This window comes from Panulirus ornatus, chromosome 1 (assembly GCF_036320965.1).
Source record: "Panulirus ornatus isolate Po-2019 chromosome 1, ASM3632096v1, whole genome shotgun sequence".
Classification (NCBI taxonomy): Eukaryota; Metazoa; Arthropoda; class Malacostraca; order Decapoda; family Palinuridae; genus Panulirus; species Panulirus ornatus.
Window position 1 is genome coordinate 29017741 of NC_092224.1, and position 19789 is coordinate 29037529.

Below are 19789 nucleotides of genomic sequence, written 5' to 3' on the forward strand. Positions count from 1 at the left end.
ATAAATTCATAAATTAAGTATGATGCCGTAGAATAATCGCCCCTAAATAATGATCGCCCCTAAAATGCTATCTGCTGGCTGTGTGAGCCTGATGGGAAATGACCGGTGTAGACCCCGTTGCTCACCAACGTGAGACGAAGGGTATTCGAGTACATAGCATTCGAATAGTCATTTCCTTATTAGAGGCGATCTTAGCCTAGCGGTAGCGCTCCCGCCTGTTGCACAGGGGTCCCGGGTCCAATCCTGGCTATTGGAGATTTGTATGATATATATATATATATATATATATATATATATATATATATATATATATATATATATATATATATATATATATCACTGTTCTTACTGATATTATCCCTAGCGTTCGTTATTTTTCTCGCGCTATTAATCACAGTCGTTTGTCCAGACTGACGGTAATGTTACGAGGGTGCAGACGACACCAGCAGCGCGTCCTGGTCACGAGGTGAGGGAGGGCATCAAGGTGGAGCATTGTGTGGTATGGGAAGCCGCCGCCTCCTTTAACGATGGAAATATGAAAATTAATCGCATAACCCGCGCTCCAGCCTGACCGCCCGGCCGCGCATCACCCCCACTTTGGCCCCTCAGCGAGCGTGTCGCCGAGCGTGTGTCAACCCGGAATGAGCATACCTTTATCTACGGTCCACAGCCATACCACCTGAGATTAATTACATATGTTATTTTGTATATATATATATATATATATATATATATATATATATATATATATATATATATATATATATATATATATACATATATATATATATATATATATATATATATATATATATATATATATATATATATATATATATATATATATATATACATATATATATATATATATATATATATATATATATATATATATATATATATATATATATATATAGTGTTCAAATACTATCATTACGTTCATTAAAGTTCAGATGTTTTACTAACGCGCTTAAACAAGCTGCTGGTCACAATGCGTTTTGCTCCGTCTCTTGTCCTTCATAAGCTTGTAAACAATTGCTTAAAAAAAAGTGTATACATTTTCAGCTATTTATTCACGCATTTTTGTATTAGTAGTAGTAGTAGTAGTGTCCATAAATAAACCACTAAACCGGCTATGGCACTTAAACCACTAAACCAAGCCGACTTCCATGCATACGTGTGTTTTATACGTTGTAAAGTTGGAGGTGTGTGTGTTAGGCTGTCCAGGGTGGGGCCACACGCTGGCGGTGATGGTGGCGCGGTGAACACCCTAGCGGACATTAGCTCGATACTTATCCTTGTTTCTAGTTGGCCCCTGATAACATTTCTTCCCCCTGTTACCTGCATACGACCTTGTGTCAGTTGTGATATCCGTGTAAGAGAGAGAGAGGAAGGGAAGTCACGTATGTAAGTTAAGGCTAGTGAGAAAAGTGAGGATTTCCGTGTTGGCGGAATGATAGCGTGATCACGGTACAGGGAGGCGATATACCCCATCTTACCTAGCAGCAGCAGCAGCAGCGCCCACTTTTCTGTGCGCATTGGTAACATTTTTTTTTTTTTCTTTACGTTGGGGTCATGGAACTGATTGTCGTCTTGTCCACTTTTAAGTTACTTGGATCATTTTTTTTTTCCTTTCCTGGATTCCATTGTTTCAAAGATCCTGGTGTTTCACTGTCCAAGGTAACCTTTTCTATGCAAATTATATCCTTTTTGAGATTTGTCAAGGACTGTCGCGTAACACGTCGCTGGGCTTCGTGTGTCTCTCATGTCCGGCATTGACGCCACGATCCTTCGCTCCGATAAAGGCGTGTAGATGGTGTCTCTTGGGAACCTCGTAGTCTTGGTTCCTCAGACATAGACCCCCAAGCGATGTCGGGGTCATGTGTGTGTCTCTCCATGTCTTGCTCGTGCCGCCGTCTATCCCAGGTTCCTAAGCATAAGTGGTACCAACGCATTGGGTTATTGTTCTCGTAGTTCTGTCTCCCATCACCGTATACGTTGGTAAACAAAGACTGATGCGTGAACCCTGCCATGTTTCTGTATACCCTTTACACTCTCGTTATTTGAAGAATGTCTGCGACCGGCTTGGCGTAGGGTGCCACAAACTGATGTTCCCTGCTTCCGTGAATTTGAATGAGTGGATGAAGTATTGGCTCTGTGTTCTTATTTCTGTCGGTATATTTCCTCGATTTTATTGGTCTGGGTTGAATCTTATCCCCCCCCCCCTTTTTTTTTTTATCCCAACGTCATTGTTCTTCTGAGGTTATTTGGGTAATATAAGGTTACTCATATATCCTGTCTTTCCCAACCGTAGCGTTAAGAAGAGAGTCACTTTAAACACGACCCTTTCGGCTTCGCTGCTCAGATGACGTCTGTATCTCCTGGCCTGACCTTCAGTCACTTTTCCACCCATCTTGTCCCTTCCATCAAACGTTAGATAGGAGCCAAGGTCTGAATTCCTCAGTGTCCTTCCCTGATGTTTTGATGTACAAAACTGACATAAGCTCTCCCCCCAGTGTCAACCATAAACATGAGTAGTGGCATGTGTGAACCCACTGCTACAGTAGACCTGGGAATAGTGTTATTTATACCCGCTGCTAGGAGAAATGGCACTACAACCCACTACAACCGTAAAACGCTAGAGTAGTGACATTTAAATTCACTTTTAAGACCCTCGTCAAGTTGAGCGTTCTCAACTTTATTTTTTCCTCCCCTTCGTATCCCCTTCTCTTGTACGATCCTTAATACTCCAACTGAGAAATCCGTCTTCTATGTGGGTCCTTCTTCTCACATCTGTTTAATACAGGACTATTTTGTGTGTTTCGCTTTTAGCCAACTCGACATACGCTCCTGCTAAAGATGAATTTCCCTTCCTCTTTCCCCACCTCCTCCACCCGTCTGTTTTTTCTTGTGTAGCTCAGACTTGTCGATAAAACCTAAGTGCAATCAGTCACCCTATCATCACCACTCGTCCTCTACCATCTCTGGACTCTTGCCACCTGCTAGCAACCCTGCAACTCCTCCTCTCTTCTGGCCGTAATCCTCAAGCGCTACTTATATCACCTCTCCTCTCGTGGAGCCTTATTAGTCTATTAGTAAACCAAAGGTGTCAACCCTTGGGTACCCTTACCGGCTTGTCCTGTCAGTGAGGGCCATGCCTCCTGGACCTGGCCATCCCCTAGGCCTGCCACAGATGTGCGTGCATGCTGCACCACAGGGAGAGTTGCTGGCCATTCACTGGTGCAGGCAGGCAATGGGGGGTGGGTGAGGGCGCTGTCCACAACAACTCGAGGACATGAAGTGTAGAATGTTAACTGACTCGAGAGCATCGTTCCTTTTGTCTGGTCAGAAAATAGACGTCTGTTAAACTTGTCGACCACGCCACATCTGTCTCTCCGCACCAGGACGCACGCACTCTCTCTCTCTCTCTCTCTCTCTCTCTCTCTCTCTCTCTCTCTCTCTCTCTCTCTCTCTCTCTCTCTCGGCCGCAACACCAGGAATCTCAATTGAAGTCCCAGCTGCGTGTGGTGGTCCTCTGGACTTTGTCCTCGCTCTCTTTTCCTCCCACACATTCCTGATCATTGCCAGCGAACGCGACGTGACACCGTGATTTATGCCCCCTCCCCCCCCCCCCCCCCCCTCTCTCTCTCTCTCTCTCTCTCTCTCTCTCTCTCTCTCTCTGAGTCCCACTTGACCTGTGCCTCCCTCCTTGACCTCTCACCTCTTCCTTTAGCTTTTTCTTTTTATTTTTTGCTTTCCTTCATCTTAATGGGAGAATGTATTCATCATATATATATATATATATATATATATATATATATATATATATATATATATATATATATATATATATATTAAGATTAAGAATACTTCCCACGTATTCCCTGCGAGTCGTAGAAGGCGACTAAAAGGGGAGGGAGCGGGGGGCTGGAAATCCTCCCCTCTCGTTTTTTTTTTTTTTATTTTCCAAAAGAAGGAACAGAGGGGGCCAGGTGAGGATATTCAAAAAAGGCCCAGTCCTCTGTTCTTAACGCTACCTCGCTAATGCGGGAAATGGCGAATAGTATGAAAGAAAAGAATATATATATATATATATATATATATATATATATATATATATATATATATATATATATATATATATATATATATATATATATATATATATTAGTACATAATTTCCAGGTTCTATTCTAGGGACTCTGTATCAAGGAGACGCATTGATATTAATGTTAAGGAGGAAGGTTTTGATTGTGGACCTGCCTAGTTGTTGTTGTATAGGAGGCAGTTGATTGTTGTAGAAGAGTCTGATTGCTGTACGTAGAAGAGCCTAGTCGTTGGTATTTAGAGAATTAAAAGTTCTTCTGAAAGCTCCAGCCATTTGCTAAGAGTCGCATGTTTATTTTAAGAGCTAAACTGCTTTTGGGATCAGAAGTCCTCGTGCAGGGGAGGCCACAGTCTTCGTACAGGGGAGCCACATGACCTTGACGCTATGTGATCATAGACTGGTTCTTGCTAGGAGCTGTTTGCTCTCTCCACGGTGTCAGAAGTAGTCATGTAGTGGCCACATGGGAATATAAAAAGTGTCGTGGAGAAGTTATAGTCCAAACAGTAAATTTTGCTTTATCTTTAAACTTCTTAAACTTCTTTTAGCTCAGATAAGAGAAGAAAAACTCGTAGACTTTACAATTACATGGCTGGAGAGGGTGCGTAAGGTGAACTGCGCCAGGTAGAGGTAAGAGAGAGAGAGAGAGAGAGAGAGAGATGGTACACCCTGTCCGTTCTGCTCCTTCGAGGTTCTATAGCACCAGCTGTTGTTGGCCTGGTAGCGTACAAAGGCGGTGCGGGAGAGGTCGAATCCTTTGTTTGTTTCAGCAGCTCCGCCACAGCAATATGGAGGTAGACGTTGGCGCTAACAGACCGAGAGTCCCTCTCATATTTGGTCCGATTCTCCACTCTGTACCTCAGAGGCGATGGACGACGCCCTTTGGCATTACAGGCTCGACTGGCAGCGGGAGTGGAGCACAAGTGTGAGTAGTGCCGTGTTGCGCTAGTCTGCTCCTTGGTAGGGTTTGGCGTCGTGGCACTCGGTGACCCACCTGGCTGCCCTCGCCTTGAGGAGAGGTCTGCAGGTGTCTTGTTATCACTGGCCTTCGATAATCTACATTTTCACGCTCGTTTTTACATATTTAGCGTTTTGACATCTGTGGCAGTTAATGATTTAGTGTTGTATATAATTTTTCCCTTGAAGTTTAGTGTCTTGGTAGAAACATCAATATACGGTCCCCAGTTTCACTTCTTATGGAAAAACCCTTGGAATCGGCTATAACTTATGACGGAGTTCACACAGTGTATATATATATATATATATATATATATATATATATATATATATATATATGTTTGGTAAACTTTACCAAATGGCGTCCTAGCTTCGTCTCTTCGATGTATATCAACTGACTGTTTATATCTCTTGATGATGTGATTGTTGCACGAAAGTGCACTTGGGAACTTTTCGTGTTTCATTTTCCCCGTAGGCTCATAGGAATATATATATATATATATATATATATATATATATATATATATATATATATATATATATATATATATATATATATATATGCCTCCAAGCTGCTACCGGGGTTCTTAATTTTTTCAGAATTTACGCTGTAACTAATACTCTGGTCGACCACAAAGTCATCGACTCAGCACCCACATAAACCACTGTTTCATTACTCCCATCTCTTACGTCGACCATCCCTCTTCTCCCCGGGGGGCAAAAGCCGCCTCACTTTATCTGTGATCTTTCCACATATACCATCATGTCTGTGAGACAAAGGTCTTTAAAGGTTCGAAAACCTGTCCCCCGACCTTTGAAATATATGACTGAATTATCCTTGTATAACATTTTCTCTCATGGGTCCTCCGTGCTTAGGAGGCGAGGGACATTTCGGCCTTGTATACCACACACACCACTCGCCTTCCTCAGTTATTCCCTGATACACTGTCATCATTTATGCGCAGACGAGGTTCAGAATGTGTCCACAGCGACCATGGCTTGCTTGACTGGTTCACTTTGATAGAATAACATTATCTATTGCCTGTGTGTGTGTAGGATGCTGGGGTGGAACTCAGTGATAGAATAACATTATCTATTGCCTCTGTGTGTGTGTGGAATGCTGGGGTGGAACTCTGATAGAATAACATTATCTATTGCCTGTGTGTGTGTGTGGAATGCTGGGGTGGAACTCATTGATAGAATAACATTATCTATTGCCTGTGTGTGAGTGTGGAATGCTGCTGTGGAACTCTGTTTCCTTATATAAATTAGAGAAGTTATAAACTTGGTATTGCAAAGTATATTCCGTTTTTTCTTTACAGGCCGAGGTCATCAGCCAAGATGACCTCCACCGGAGAGTGTCACGTGATCAGCTTAGCCCACAGTTCGGGGGGACACTGGAGCTTGACCCCCAAGCTTGGCTTACATTCTGGGAGGTGAGTAATAAAATTTTTTTGTGTTTGTTTCACACTCGTGTCTTTCTCTGCGTAGCTGGCATACACAAGCTGATAGACTGGTCATATAGGAAGCAAGCAAATGCTGATGTGGACAAGTTTTAAGAATTTTACAGATCTGTAGTAAGAATAAAGGAGACGAGCTACATCGTGAATTCTCTTGTGTGTCACAAAACGTAAATGAGGAAAATAGACTTGGGTGTACGAATCTCCGATGACCTGAAGATAAGTCAGCCGTGCTCATGATCCGTATGTTGAGCAATTGAAGCCGCTAAATAAGGCTAGATCGGCCTAAGGTCACTCGTAGTAATGGATGCAAACTCACGAGTAAACAGTTTACTTTGAATGAAGCACAAAGCGTGTTCATCCACAGGATTGTTTATACATATCCGGGAGAGCAGTTAAAAGCACCACCGTAGAGAGGCTTAAAAATAGTTTTGATGAATACTTCGCTTCAGAGTTGATGGCTGGCATTATCACAAGTGTTGACGTCTCATTTTGCTTTTTTGCTCCCGAAGGCACAAACCTCTGGTGTATCTGATTTCCCCCACTGTCACAAACAGCCTCGGAAAAAGGATCCAGTGGCCTGCTGCTGTGTGAATTCTTTTCGTGTTCCCTGGTATGATTTCAGAAGAGCATAGATGAAACATTCGTGTCACTATGGTGGCATCTTGGCTCTTTTTAGGATTGCTTTATAATATATATGTTTTCCTTCCTCACATACGATATGGACATTGTGATTATTTTCGCTTTCCTTGTTCATCTCATCACCGAAAAGGACAGCGTGTCATTAACTGGTGAACTCGGGCCTTTCCTCCTGCAGCTTCGGGAAGTCCTCCTCGATTCGGTGAGATCGTGTGTGTCACACATTGAGGGGAGCGGCGTCCTCGTCCCTCACCCGCCACCGCCTGCTGTACCTGCCTCATCACAGTCATCACCACCACAGCTACAGTCATCACTACCACCGCCGCCGCCACCATCACCATCATCATCATCATCACCACCGTCACCGTCGTCGCCAAAGATGCTAATCAGTTCCTCCGTGTCTCCTCCGCCACACTCGTCCCCCTCGTCCGCCCCCGACTTGGAGGAGCTCCAGCGTTGTGTCTCAAGTGCCAAGTCTGCCTTAAGGGAGATGGAAAGCTGCTGCCAAAGACTTCATACCAATATTCTAGTTAGGTGAGTAAACCAGATGTGTGCCTTCAATGCCCCTCTTGTTTAGTCAATGCGTTTCGAGTGGTATATACAACTGGCGAAGTGAGGTAACTATTACTGATGGTGTTGAAGGAGTTATACGTTCCTGTCTTAACAGATCGTGGTTCACCGAATGTCGAGAGCTTGTCGAGACAGTGGACTCGGTACTTGGGGTTTTGCTGACCCATGAGCAGACTCGGTCCTCACGTCATCTGCAGCTGTATCATGAGGCCAACTCGGTAAGTACGAAATTTTGCGTTGTTTCCCGTGAAGTAGACGTCAGAGTAGACATTTGAAAGAATCCTTATTATTCCAACGTGGTACTCGTTATTCATCTGTGATGTATTTTATGTACTGTGAGTAATTAACCATCAGCTTTTGAGAACTGTAACAGCTCGTTTGGAACGCAACCGATTTACTTTAGTTCAACGTGAAACTATATCGTTTTCTGAGATCGTCGAGTGAAACAATTTCGTTTTCTTTAGTGTTTTGAACTAGAACAAACATAAAGGCGGGAGGTAACGGTTTTGTGTTTCTCTTTTCTGATGAATGATGAGTATGGCTTTTTCACCTTGATTCAGGTACACTTATATGCATTTTTCAGCTTGATTCAGGTACGTTTATATGCATTTTATTTCAAGGATATTGCGGAAATCTTAAACAGGGCGAGAATTGTACTGCTGATGACGGATATACATGGAATTGTACTGCTGATGACGGAAATTCATGGAACGGTGCACTGTTCCCCGTCTCACCCTTTGCTTTTTGACGTTCTTGGTTTTCCTGAGTCTCCTATATTTGGAGTTTAGAGTTGGTTTTCCTGTGAAAGAGATGTCTAAGTCGGTGAATGAGCCGTGGTTTCTCTAGAAGGTTTACATTTCCTTCCCGCGTCCTGTAAAACGAGCGTCCTTATCGTTCTAGTGTGGACTTTGAATATTTATTTCTCATTAGTGTATGTTTAGTGTGTATCAGGATCTGCGTTTTCCCCACACACTCATTCCTATTGTGGTATTTTACACTAGACTTTCCTCAGGACTTATATCCTCCTTACCTCACAACAACATTACAAGCCAAATTTGTTGTTCAAGATCGACGATTTAGGACTTAGTTATCTGTAGTTATCTGTAGTTATCCCTTGTCTGATCTTCGGCGGTCCGACAGTAGGATCAGTAAGCATTTTATATATATTGTCCCATAGCACTGCCCCCGTAGGTGAAGACAAACACAGGGTAGACACGAAAATATTTGTCGATACAAAAGTCATCGGTAAATACATGGACGAATTTATAATGATATTTCCCTGGCCTCTGGAGCGGCGTCTAAGAAGCATTAACAGATCATCAGGAGGACCAATTGGATGACCTGGAAAATCTTTGTGAATTTGAAAACGACGGAAGCCCATATAGTGTCAACCATGGACTTGCAGTGAAGTTTGGTAAAGACATATTTTACCATTTATTTTACCATATATTTTGACTCTGAGTTATTCGTAATGGAGATTCGGTGGAGAAAAAACTTCGCTTCGTTTGAAATGAGACATTTACCTCAGAGTGTGTATATAATGCCATTGGGTGAAAGCAGACGTCATCCACCATGTCAGTGGAGTGGCCGAGATACAAGAATGAGATAGAAGACGTAGAGCAAGCAGTTGATATACAAGGGAGGGACGAAGCTAAGACGCCATTGGTAAACAAGCGTTACTGTATGGTTATATATATATATATATATATATATATATATATATATATATATAGTATTTTGCTTTGTCGCTGTCTCCCGCGTTTGCGAGGTAGCGCAAGGAAACAGACGAAAGAAATGGCCCAACCCACCCCCATACGCATGAATATACATACACGTCCACACACTCAAATATACATACCTATACATCTCAATGTACACATATATATACACACAGACATATACATATATACACATGTACATAATTCATACTGTCTGCCTTTATTTATTCCCATCGCCACCTCGCCACACATGGAATAACATCCCCCTCCCCCCTCATATATATATATATATATATATATATATATATATATATATATAATATTTTATACATCCTCGCTGTTTCCCGCGTCAGCGGCGTAGCGCCAGGAAACAGAAGAATAAAGGGAGGCAGATGAGAGTGGAACAGCAGCTTGAGATGTGCGGTTAACCAGGAGATAACGACCCTCATCTGTTGTGGTTGGGTTTCCTCCACAGATTTTGAGCATGACGTTACTGCTGCCACCTTGCTTGTTTTCCATGCCGTGTGCAGTAAATAAGCTATTATTTATTGGATCGAGGCAAGCAACCGGATGAAGAATACACAGTTAAGGTATTACAGATATTACAGAACTGGGAGGCCATGATCATAACTAGTTAGCGGATCATACAGGAGCGTACGATTAGGGCGAGGTGGATTTTCCCACACTTTGGATGAGCACGTGAGTGTGGTACATTTAAACAGCCAGGATGGCAGATATACAGGGATGTTTACAGAGGACATACTATTGTCTATCCATTGTGAACTTGGTTGAACATTGTGATGAATAGTTGAGCATTACAGTCGTTGACATGATGCATAACCTAGCAGGAAATTGAACAGTTCACTTGCATAGTTATGCACTTGTTCGTCCATTTTTTTTCGTGAAGTTCACAATAATAGGTGTAACACTGTGTGTGTGTGTGTGTGTGTGTGTGTGTGTGTGTGAAGACGTGAGTTGGGTTTGTTGGTCAGGACATAGGGCTGGTAGCAGGCTGGCGATGAGCTGTGTTGGGCTGGTGACCTGCCACAGGTGTCCGGCGTGGACTGGTGGCCTACCACTGGTACCAGCTTGGACCGATGGCCTACCACTGGTGGACACACCCATTAAGATGTTACTTCACGTCTGTTAGTATGAACTGTTGTAATAGCAGTTGTTTCTAGGTGATTACCTGAGGCGCCGCTCGTGCCATCAGAGCGAGGAGCGGCCAGGTCTTGCGTCAGGAGGCGTTATTAACTGAGGGGCGGTGTGGCCTCCCTCAGGAGCGTTAGGGGCGGGTCGCTGCGCTGAGGCAAGATAGAACGGCCTAATGCTCGTAGTGTGCGATACGTACTTGATTTGTGATGAAATGACAGATGCCTGGCGTGTTTTGTGAAATGCTGGAATGACGAAGATTTTATCTTCACAGATAATTCTTCAACCACGTTAGAGCTGACTTAATGAGATAAATCAAGTTGTGTGGTAAATGACGGTCGCTCCTTAAACACAACGAGGGCCGCTCCCTCCCATTTAAACAGTGGTGGGAGGTAGTGTTTTCTTGCACCAGACGTCTGTATATTAGTGGCTCCGGGACCTGCCATACTCCACCTCCAAGTCACAAGCTGTACTCGACCAAGAAGAACTCTGGATCCGAGGCTCCGGGAATCCAGCGACTATGGGCTTCGTGTATGCCGTACATCCATACGTACTTATGAGTCTCTCTCCCACCTTGGTCGTTCGTTCCGCTCGATCATCGTGAGTGTTCATCATCCGAGGTGCGATTACTCGCGATGCCAACTTCGTAGATCGTGGTAGACCGAGACCAGACTTGAAGATGTCTTATATGCCTTGGCTCCTCGGCTTACGTAGACGGTACACCCTAATGGCATGTAATGTACCGGGATCACCGTCCCGACGCATGTCACACACACTGAAGCCCTCCAGGTTTGGTGATGTGTGGCGGACGTGGATCTCGTTCTGATGTGACCACTAAAGTACAGTCTCGCTGAGGACCTTCTCGCTCCACAGGAGTTCGTGTTCCTGGGGAAGAGTGCAGCCTCCGTTGGACTGCAGGAAGCCACTGAAAAGAGTTCCAGAGGTTGTGTAATTATGCCCAGTACTTCAGTTGCTTTCCCTCATTTGGCGTCTGGGGTGGTGACAACACTCACCGTGTCAGTCCTGGGCTCGTAGATGGGTGCGAGTTGCGCCCCCCAGTTCGCACCTGTCGTCCTGAACGCGACGCTCGCGTAAAAAGCCTTGCTGATTAATGTCGATTATGTATCACTCTCGGTGAGATTACTCATATGTATCACACTCGGTGAGATTACTCATATGTATCACACTCGGTGAGATTACTCATATGTATCACACTCGGTGAGATTACTCATATGTATCACACTCGGTGAGATTACTCATATGTATCACACTCGGTGAGATTACTCATAGTGCTCACTCCCAGCTCGTGTTCTGAAGCTGAATTATCTTTTGGCAAGAAGCTCAGGCGTAGTTTACATTCCTAGGCGTTGCTCCTTGATGTCAGTGGTCTGCTAGATCATGATGGCTTTCTTGTGTCATGACACGTCGGCCCTGAGCGAGGCGTCCAGGATCTTAGGAACTAGCGAGACATCTGTACGAACTGTAGTTTCCCATCACCAACTGAACAAGACCATCGAGGGAAACGGAAGCATCACGGGGGACGGAGCGCGGTGGATGATGAGGGAGCGGGAGGGTTAATGAAGCAGAGTGCTGTTGATTCCACTCTGGCTGGGAGAGAGGGGGAGGAGGAGCCAACCCAGATACGGGAGCGAAGATGACCCCAGTAGACATGGAATAAATGCTCATAGATATTACTGCTTCTGTTACTGCTGCTACTACTCCTTAAACTACTACTACCACTTATGATGATAATGATGACTAATGAATATAATGATAATAATGATGGTAGTAATAATGATGACAATGAAATAATGTGACGATAATAATGACACCTATACAACGCCATCAGCTTTAGGGAAAATAGATTTTGTAAGGTGAATCGTGTAGGGTTTCAAGGACTGAGTGGAGGATATGGGTATACCCATCATTATGTTGTTGCACGGTTGGATTGTGGTTTCGAGACTGAGCAGCTGGAACAGAGGGAGATTTAGAGAGGCATATAGGTAGAGATTACGTTTTTGCACTATTGATTTTACCCAGGTCACTGTTTCCTCATTGTGAGATGCCGCATGGGTTGGAATTACGAGAGGAAATGTGTGCAATGAGAGATGAAAGAGGATGAGAATTGAATACTGGATGGAAATTCAGCTGAGGTGGTTTAGTGTGGAACCATCGACATAGGGCTGAAAAGGGTGAGATGCTGAAGAGAGATCATATATAAAGAGAATAAACAAAGTAGGCAATGGATGGGGGCCCTGAGGAGCACCACTGTTGATAGAAGAAGTTTGAATTGCTCCGCCAGCACCCGCCACATTGGACCGATTAGATAAAGAACCTGTGCGTCAGAGAACAAAGACAAGCAGAAAAGCCAAAGGAAGAAAGTTTCAAGAAGCAAATTCCTGTGCCACTTACTGTCTAATACGTTGGAGATGTAGAAGGTCACGATAAGACACTACCAACATCCCTGAGAAAGGAGGACCAGAGGTGATGCACATAGGAAAGAAGGTCGCTAGTTGATACTGGTTAGCAAAAGCTATGTTAGTGATCAGCGAGAAGGGAATGGGATTCTAAGGGCTTAACTTAGTGAGAGTTGAGGAGATTTTCAAAGACTCGGGAGACAGTAGAAGTGAGAGTGATAGGACCACAGTTAGAAGGGTTCAAACAGCCTCCAATCTGTCAGACTGGGCTGCACCAACGCATTCTGTCAAAAAGTCGAGAAACTTGAGTTTTTAGGCCGAGACGAAGTCGGCAAGGATTGGAGGCACACTTTAGCAAGACACAAGAGTTAATGCTAATCGGGTCATACGCATTACCCACTTGTAACTGGGAGAGTACTCGTGAGATACTCGAAAGACCTTACGCAAGGAAACTATAGGAAAGCGCACAAATTAATAGGAAGGAAGATGGGCAGGGGAAAACTAGATGTGGCAATCATGCGACGTATAGTTTAAGGAAAAGAAAGGGGATGGAATTTTGCATTACAGATGTTATTGGAAGTACTACTTTTGGTTAAGGACAGAAGGATATGCCACGAGGAGACGACAAATCAACACACTTTCTTTACGTGATGATGTGTTCAGTTCCGAAAAGAACTACTTTGGAATCAGTTCGAGAAGAAATGAAGGCGGAGTTACAGAGATTCAGGAGAAGGGATGGGTTTCATGGCCCGATGCACCCTGTCCCTACTGCGTCAGGCTTCAGTGCAAGTGTGATCAAAGCCTGACTGACGAGATGCAGGTTTACTTGATGACTTCGTGATGTTAGTAGCTACGTCAACCCTGAACTAGGTTTAGCACTTGGAATGACAGGTACGTCCAGTAACAACATCCCGGTCCCATCTCGCGATCTGTAGCAGTTATTAAGCCATGTCGGACGCTGAACGTGACTGGGGAAGTTTGATTTATAAAGCCTTTGTTTAGGTCGAAGACGGAGCCGGCGTGAGCATCCGTACTACGGGCCCTCTGCTTCCGTGTCTGCCAAATCTTAGATCCTGCCTACTGCTGTTGCCGGGGTTGAGTGCAGGAGGCGTGGTGGCGCTCTTCACCAGCTCGGAGTTTTGACCGATTCATTTCCAATTTAAAACAAAAGAAACAGTTGCTTTAAGACGGACTTTTTGGCAGACTCATTTGCATTTAAAGTTAAGGTGTATGTTTGATTATCCATACTCGAATACATGAGTCAGGTTGTCTTTTAAGATTGATAACAGTAGAGTTTGCCCACAGCTGGGTAGTGGTTCACCCATCTATACGTTCAGGCGAGTGAGTGTCTGGTAAGTTGGTGTATGGTGAGGAGAGGGAGCGGGAGCGGAGAGGCCTCCCCAGGGAAGCGGTAATGGTGGGTGACGTGTGGCGCGAGCGTCTGCACCTGCTAAAAATATGCTGGTGGTGGGTCTGTGATTGTTACCATCCCTGACTTTCACCGTTTGGGCGACCGCTCCTCATCTCGTGGTTCCCAACACCACCACCAACACCACCCCCACTTCCTCACATCTCGGCGACCGCTTCCTCATCCCGTGCGGTTCCCAACACCAACGCCACGTCCACTTCCTCACAGCAACACCGCTACCCAACTTCCTCGCCTCTTGGCAACCGCTCCCTCATCTCGTGGTTCCTGACACCACGTCCACTTCTTCACACCACCACCACTTCTCACACCACCACCACCACCACCACCCCACTTCCTAACATCCTTAAACACTTCGTTTCTTAGGCTCGGGACAGCGAAGAAATGTGTGGAGAGCCACGAGTATAGCTTACGCCTAAGTACGTACATTTATAGCGACACTGCGTCATCATACCACTTTGCTACCGTGCTGAATAATGTGTTTACAGTCATGAGTTGAGTAGCTCAATTATATAGCCTCAATTATACTGCTGTAAATACAAAGTCAGTCCCTCCTTCAATGACTCTGTAAAAGGCAGTTTGTCTTCTGTGAAAGTCAGCAGACAAATTGTACAAGATTTATTTTCCACTCTTATTACGTTCCCGCTCCCACACACACACACACACACACACACACACACACACACACACACACACCACTCAACGCTCCTTTCGTACTGAGAGCCTCCACTCGCTCATACCCTGCGTGTTATTATGAACCCTTACCGCAGTTCACGTTGAACGGATAAAGAATGTTGGGATCAGTAGCAGCATAGTACACAGTGTGTGGGTTTTGGGGAGATGTATGGGCGTCCGTCCGTCTGTCCGTTCGTTCGTCCGTCCGTCTATCCGTCCGTCCGGACGCCTAGTGACCAGTCGCACACACCGTTACAGAACTCTCCAGCTCTACAGCTCCCTCCCTTGGTGATGGTTGCCGTTGTCACGATTTTCTTCTCCATACATTTTCTTCGTCTCCTGTATCCTTCTGCTGCTGCTGGCGCTACTGCTGCTGCTGTTGTAGTAGTAGCAGGTGGTGGTGGTGCTGGACGCCCATCAAGGCATCTGGACGTCCGCCGTGAACCGGAGCCGAGTGCTTCAACAAACCCTCGAGAATGTTGCCGTGTGGTAGAGGCTTTTTCGTGGGCAACCCTGAAGGAGTTTTGTGTATATGTGCGTGTATTTTGGTTGATATATATATATATATATATATATATATATATATATATATATATATATATATATATATATATATATATATATATATATATATATAACGCGCGTGAGTGTGTATGTATGTGTGGGTGTTTGGAAAGGGAAGTCATTATCTTGGATGGCGAAATGGGATAACTGCGGACGCTTCACATGCAGGGCCTGGTTCAGTCCAATAATAGCACGTCGACCCCAGTATACTACATTGTTTCAATTCACTCTGTCCCATGCACGCCTTTCACCTTCCTGCATGTTTCAGGCTCCGATCGCTCAGAATCTGTTTCACTCCATCCTTACATCTCTAATTTGGTCTCCCTGTTCTCCTTGTTCCCTCCACTTCTGACCCATATATCCTTTGTCAACTTTTCCTCACTCGTTCTCTCCATACGTCCAAACCATTTCAGCACACACTCTTGTCCTCAAACATTTCATTTCCAGCACATCCACCATGCCTCACATACATATGATATTGTTGAGATTACTGTACATTCGAACATACCCATTTTTGCCCTTCCAAATAACGTTTTTGTTTCGGTGATACCAGAACCTTCGCCCCCTCCACCAACTCTACGTCTCACTTCCGCTTCCGTGGTTCCATTCGTTCCCATGTCCACTCCCAGTTATCTAAAACACTTCATTTCCTCCGAGTTTCTTCATTTAGTCTTCCACCCCTGTAAAACTGTACCTCAACCCAGCCAGACCTAATAACTTTGCTTTCATTCACGTTTACTCTTAAATTGCTCCTGTCACACACACTTCCAGACTCGGTCACCACCTTCCGTAGTGATTTATATATTTCTTATATTTTTACATTGAAGGATACAGTCATGGGCAACAGTGCGCATGAAGACTGGGCTTTAGTGGAAATATAAAAAGACATTGAAGGGGAAAGAGACAAAAGAAAGTATTTACAAATTTTGGAGAAAGTGAAAAGCCTGTCTTGCGATATGTACCAGGTCATAGTTATTGGGAAAGACAGTAGAGGGTTGAGAGTACCAAAGTTTTTGGGTGTGGGGAAAGAAACAGTTATCAAAGCGGCCCACCCTGGAGTTACCGAGGGTCATACAGTAATCATGCGATGCAGCAGCTTTCCGGGTGTTGTGTGGTCTAGCAAGTAGTGGGACCAGACAAGGAGCCAGCTCTTGGGAGCAAACTAAAGTAATACCTCAGGAAGAAGGAAAGTGAACCAACATTGTGGCGTAGGGCAAGTGAGTCAAGTTTTGAAATTAGCTTGGGAGAGTTTGTAAGTTGGACCGCTTTCGACTAACGCTGTCAGGTAAGGATACAGAGCTAGAACCACCCCAGATGTGAGAGCAGTTCTCCATACAAGGACGTATCAATTCTTCGTATAAAAGGAGCAACTATTTGGAAGAATTTCGACATCTAAATAGGACTGCCAGTTTTTTAGAGGCAGACTTAGCTGTTTCCGTAAAGTGTGGCTTCCAAGATTGAGTGAATGTTCCAGTGATATCAAGTGTGTTCTTTGAGCCAAGAGAGATGGGATGACAGAACCATCAGAGTTGAGAGGAAAGCTGTGAGGAATTTTCGATAGAGAGATGAGTATCTACAGTGACCGACATGGCTTGGGCAAAATAAGCCCAAATCGAGGCCATCTTGGGGGAAGGAAGAAAATGGTAAAAGAAGGGAGAAATTAATCATGGCTCCTCAAGTGTACGTAGACCTGACTCTTGAAGAAGGAAACGGTGTATGAAAGAAAGCAAGAGACAAAACAGTTTTCTCTTTTACAAATGCCTTTGGCTTTATTCCTGAACCTTATCCTTGCGTCTCTCCCGAATCTCCCTGTGCCCAGGAGCTCCCTGTCGTGTGGACCTGTGGTTCTGTTGTAACGATTCTTCGCGAGACGAACCTACGTAGGTGAGTTACCCTCATCTTGACCTCTGCTGCTGTAGTGGTGGTGGTGCGGCGGGCAGTGTAAGGGCGTCTCGCGTCTCTCCCCATTTATAGCCGCCCTCCCCTTGATCCTGGCACCAGCCTTAAGGTGGCGTAGGGTGTAGTGTTACTTTTACTGTGAAGCCCGCGGGGTGGACCTTGTCCCCTTAAGGGGTTAGGTGGGGGGTGGTGCGACCGACGCTTTTCCCTCTGGCATCCCTGAGCAGTCTCTCTCTCTCTCTCTCTCTCTCTCTCTCTCTCTCTCTCTCTCTCTCTCTCTCTCTCTCTCTCTCTCTCTCTCTCTCTCTGGCCACGCCCGGTGGAGTGTACCTACGTACACACTGACCAGTGACGTGATATTTGGTTCGGTTCGTGTTTACGGGAGGCATTTTATGACCTTTATATCCAGTTTGATCCAATATTTTTTCTCTGATTGTGTCTGTCATTATTTGATGTGACGTTAATATTTTTTTTGTAGTGATTAGGTCTGAAAAAACGCTGATGCATACGACAGTATTACATATATATATATTTTTTTCTTAGTTAAGTAAACTCTTACGTAAAAAGTCTTCACAAATTAGGTTAATAGTTTCTAACTCATTTTATACTAAAACTCTCTTTAATCGACGTATGTCAAGGTAGGGTTGAGCCTAACTCCCTCGTTTGTGTACACACACACACACACACACACACACACACACACACACACACACACACACACGCACAACACAAGCGACGCTTCTCCAATTACGATCGCTGGGAATATCGTCACCAGACGCGAAAAGAAAGTATATTTCTCTACGTAATTTGACTTGTGCAAAGGTATTATAGTATCACAAAATAATTGTGTAATAACTGTAATTATATTGCTTTTTTTTTTTTTATCATCACATGGTATTAAAACCTCATGGGGAGTAACTTTCACATATGATTTTGTTTTATTAACAAAGTTTCATTGTTTCAGTTATTATCGTGCATCACCATCCCCGTCCCCTGTAACGTGTATCATGTTGTTATATACATATCTATCGCATGAACACACACACACACACACACACACACACACACACATCCATACCCATATATATATATATATATATATATATATATATATATATATATATATACACACACACACACGAATAAAGTGCGTATGAACGCGCACCTTCATAGAACATACAAACCTCCAACAGGCGGGATCGAACCCGGGACCCCCGTGCCCCTATCAGGGGCGATCATAGCCTAGCGGTAGTGCTCCCGCCTGTTGCACAGGGGTCCCGGGTTCGATCGTGGCTGTTGGAGGTTTGTATGATATATATATATATATATATATTGTTACGTCTTTATATATTATTTCACAGTAAGGTGGGCAAGCTTTCAAGTATATGTCGTCCCAATTCGGTTAAAGTACGCCTGATATATCTATACGTTAAGTGATAAGTAGTAAGTAACTAATAATGATTAAGTATAAGTAGACATTGTCATACTTATTAGTTACTGTTTAAGGATGAGGATGACAGGAAGGCGATACTTGCGTTATTACAATGTTTGGACACGAGGTTCTGTGAAGTTATGAGGTTCTGTGAAGTTACGAGGTTCTGTGAAGTTACGAGGTTCTGTGAAGTTATGAGGTTATACAGTGTTTCTTCGGTGTGTTTGCAATGTTGAGTTTCCCTTCAGTCATGGAGAGTAAGGGTTATTGGATGTTGACGGACGAAGGTGGTACTTTTCGTGTGCGTCAGTAGTTGTACGCTGTGGCCCTGGCGTTGTTGTGGCGGCGTAGTAGAGGGAGGGCTTTCGTGAGAGTGGTGGTGGTGGTGGTGGGTGGCTGGCGCAGGTGTGGTGGTGGTGGGTGGTTAGCGTAGGTGTGGTGGTGGTGGGTGGTTAGCGTAGGTGTGATGGTGGTGGATGATTGGCGTAGGTGTGGTGGCCATGGGTGGCTGGCGTAGGTGTGGTGGTGGTAGAGGGTTGATGCTGGTGTCGTGGTTGTGGTGGGAATGCTGGTGGCAGAAGGGTGTCATGGGTGTGGTGGTCACCAGCAGTGGGCTGGCCATGGCTTGGTGATGACACCAAGAAGGTGCTGTGGTGAAAGATGAAGCACTTGTGTGGGACCTGGTGAGGCAACCCAACCCTGGACGATAGACCTCTGTCGTCACCCGTCTCTCTCTCTCTCTCTCTCTCTCTCTCTCTCTCTCTCTCTCTCTCTC

The 19789-nt window shown here is 44.5% G+C and overlaps 1 protein-coding gene across 2 annotated transcripts in view; it reads left to right on the plus strand.

The window, feature by feature from the left end:
• The window catches only part of LOC139767267 (uncharacterized), a 606901-nt gene that overhangs the window by 195429 nt on the left and 391683 nt on the right, over positions 1-19789 (plus strand). For both annotated transcript variants that reach the window (XM_071696579.1, XM_071696484.1), the window contains exons 6-8: positions 6385-6498; positions 7340-7695; positions 7829-7949. In XM_071696579.1, coding sequence (XP_071552680.1) covers positions 6385-6498; positions 7340-7695; positions 7829-7949 — 591 coding nt within the window. The remainder of the gene's footprint in view (positions 1-6384; positions 6499-7339; positions 7696-7828; positions 7950-19789) is intronic.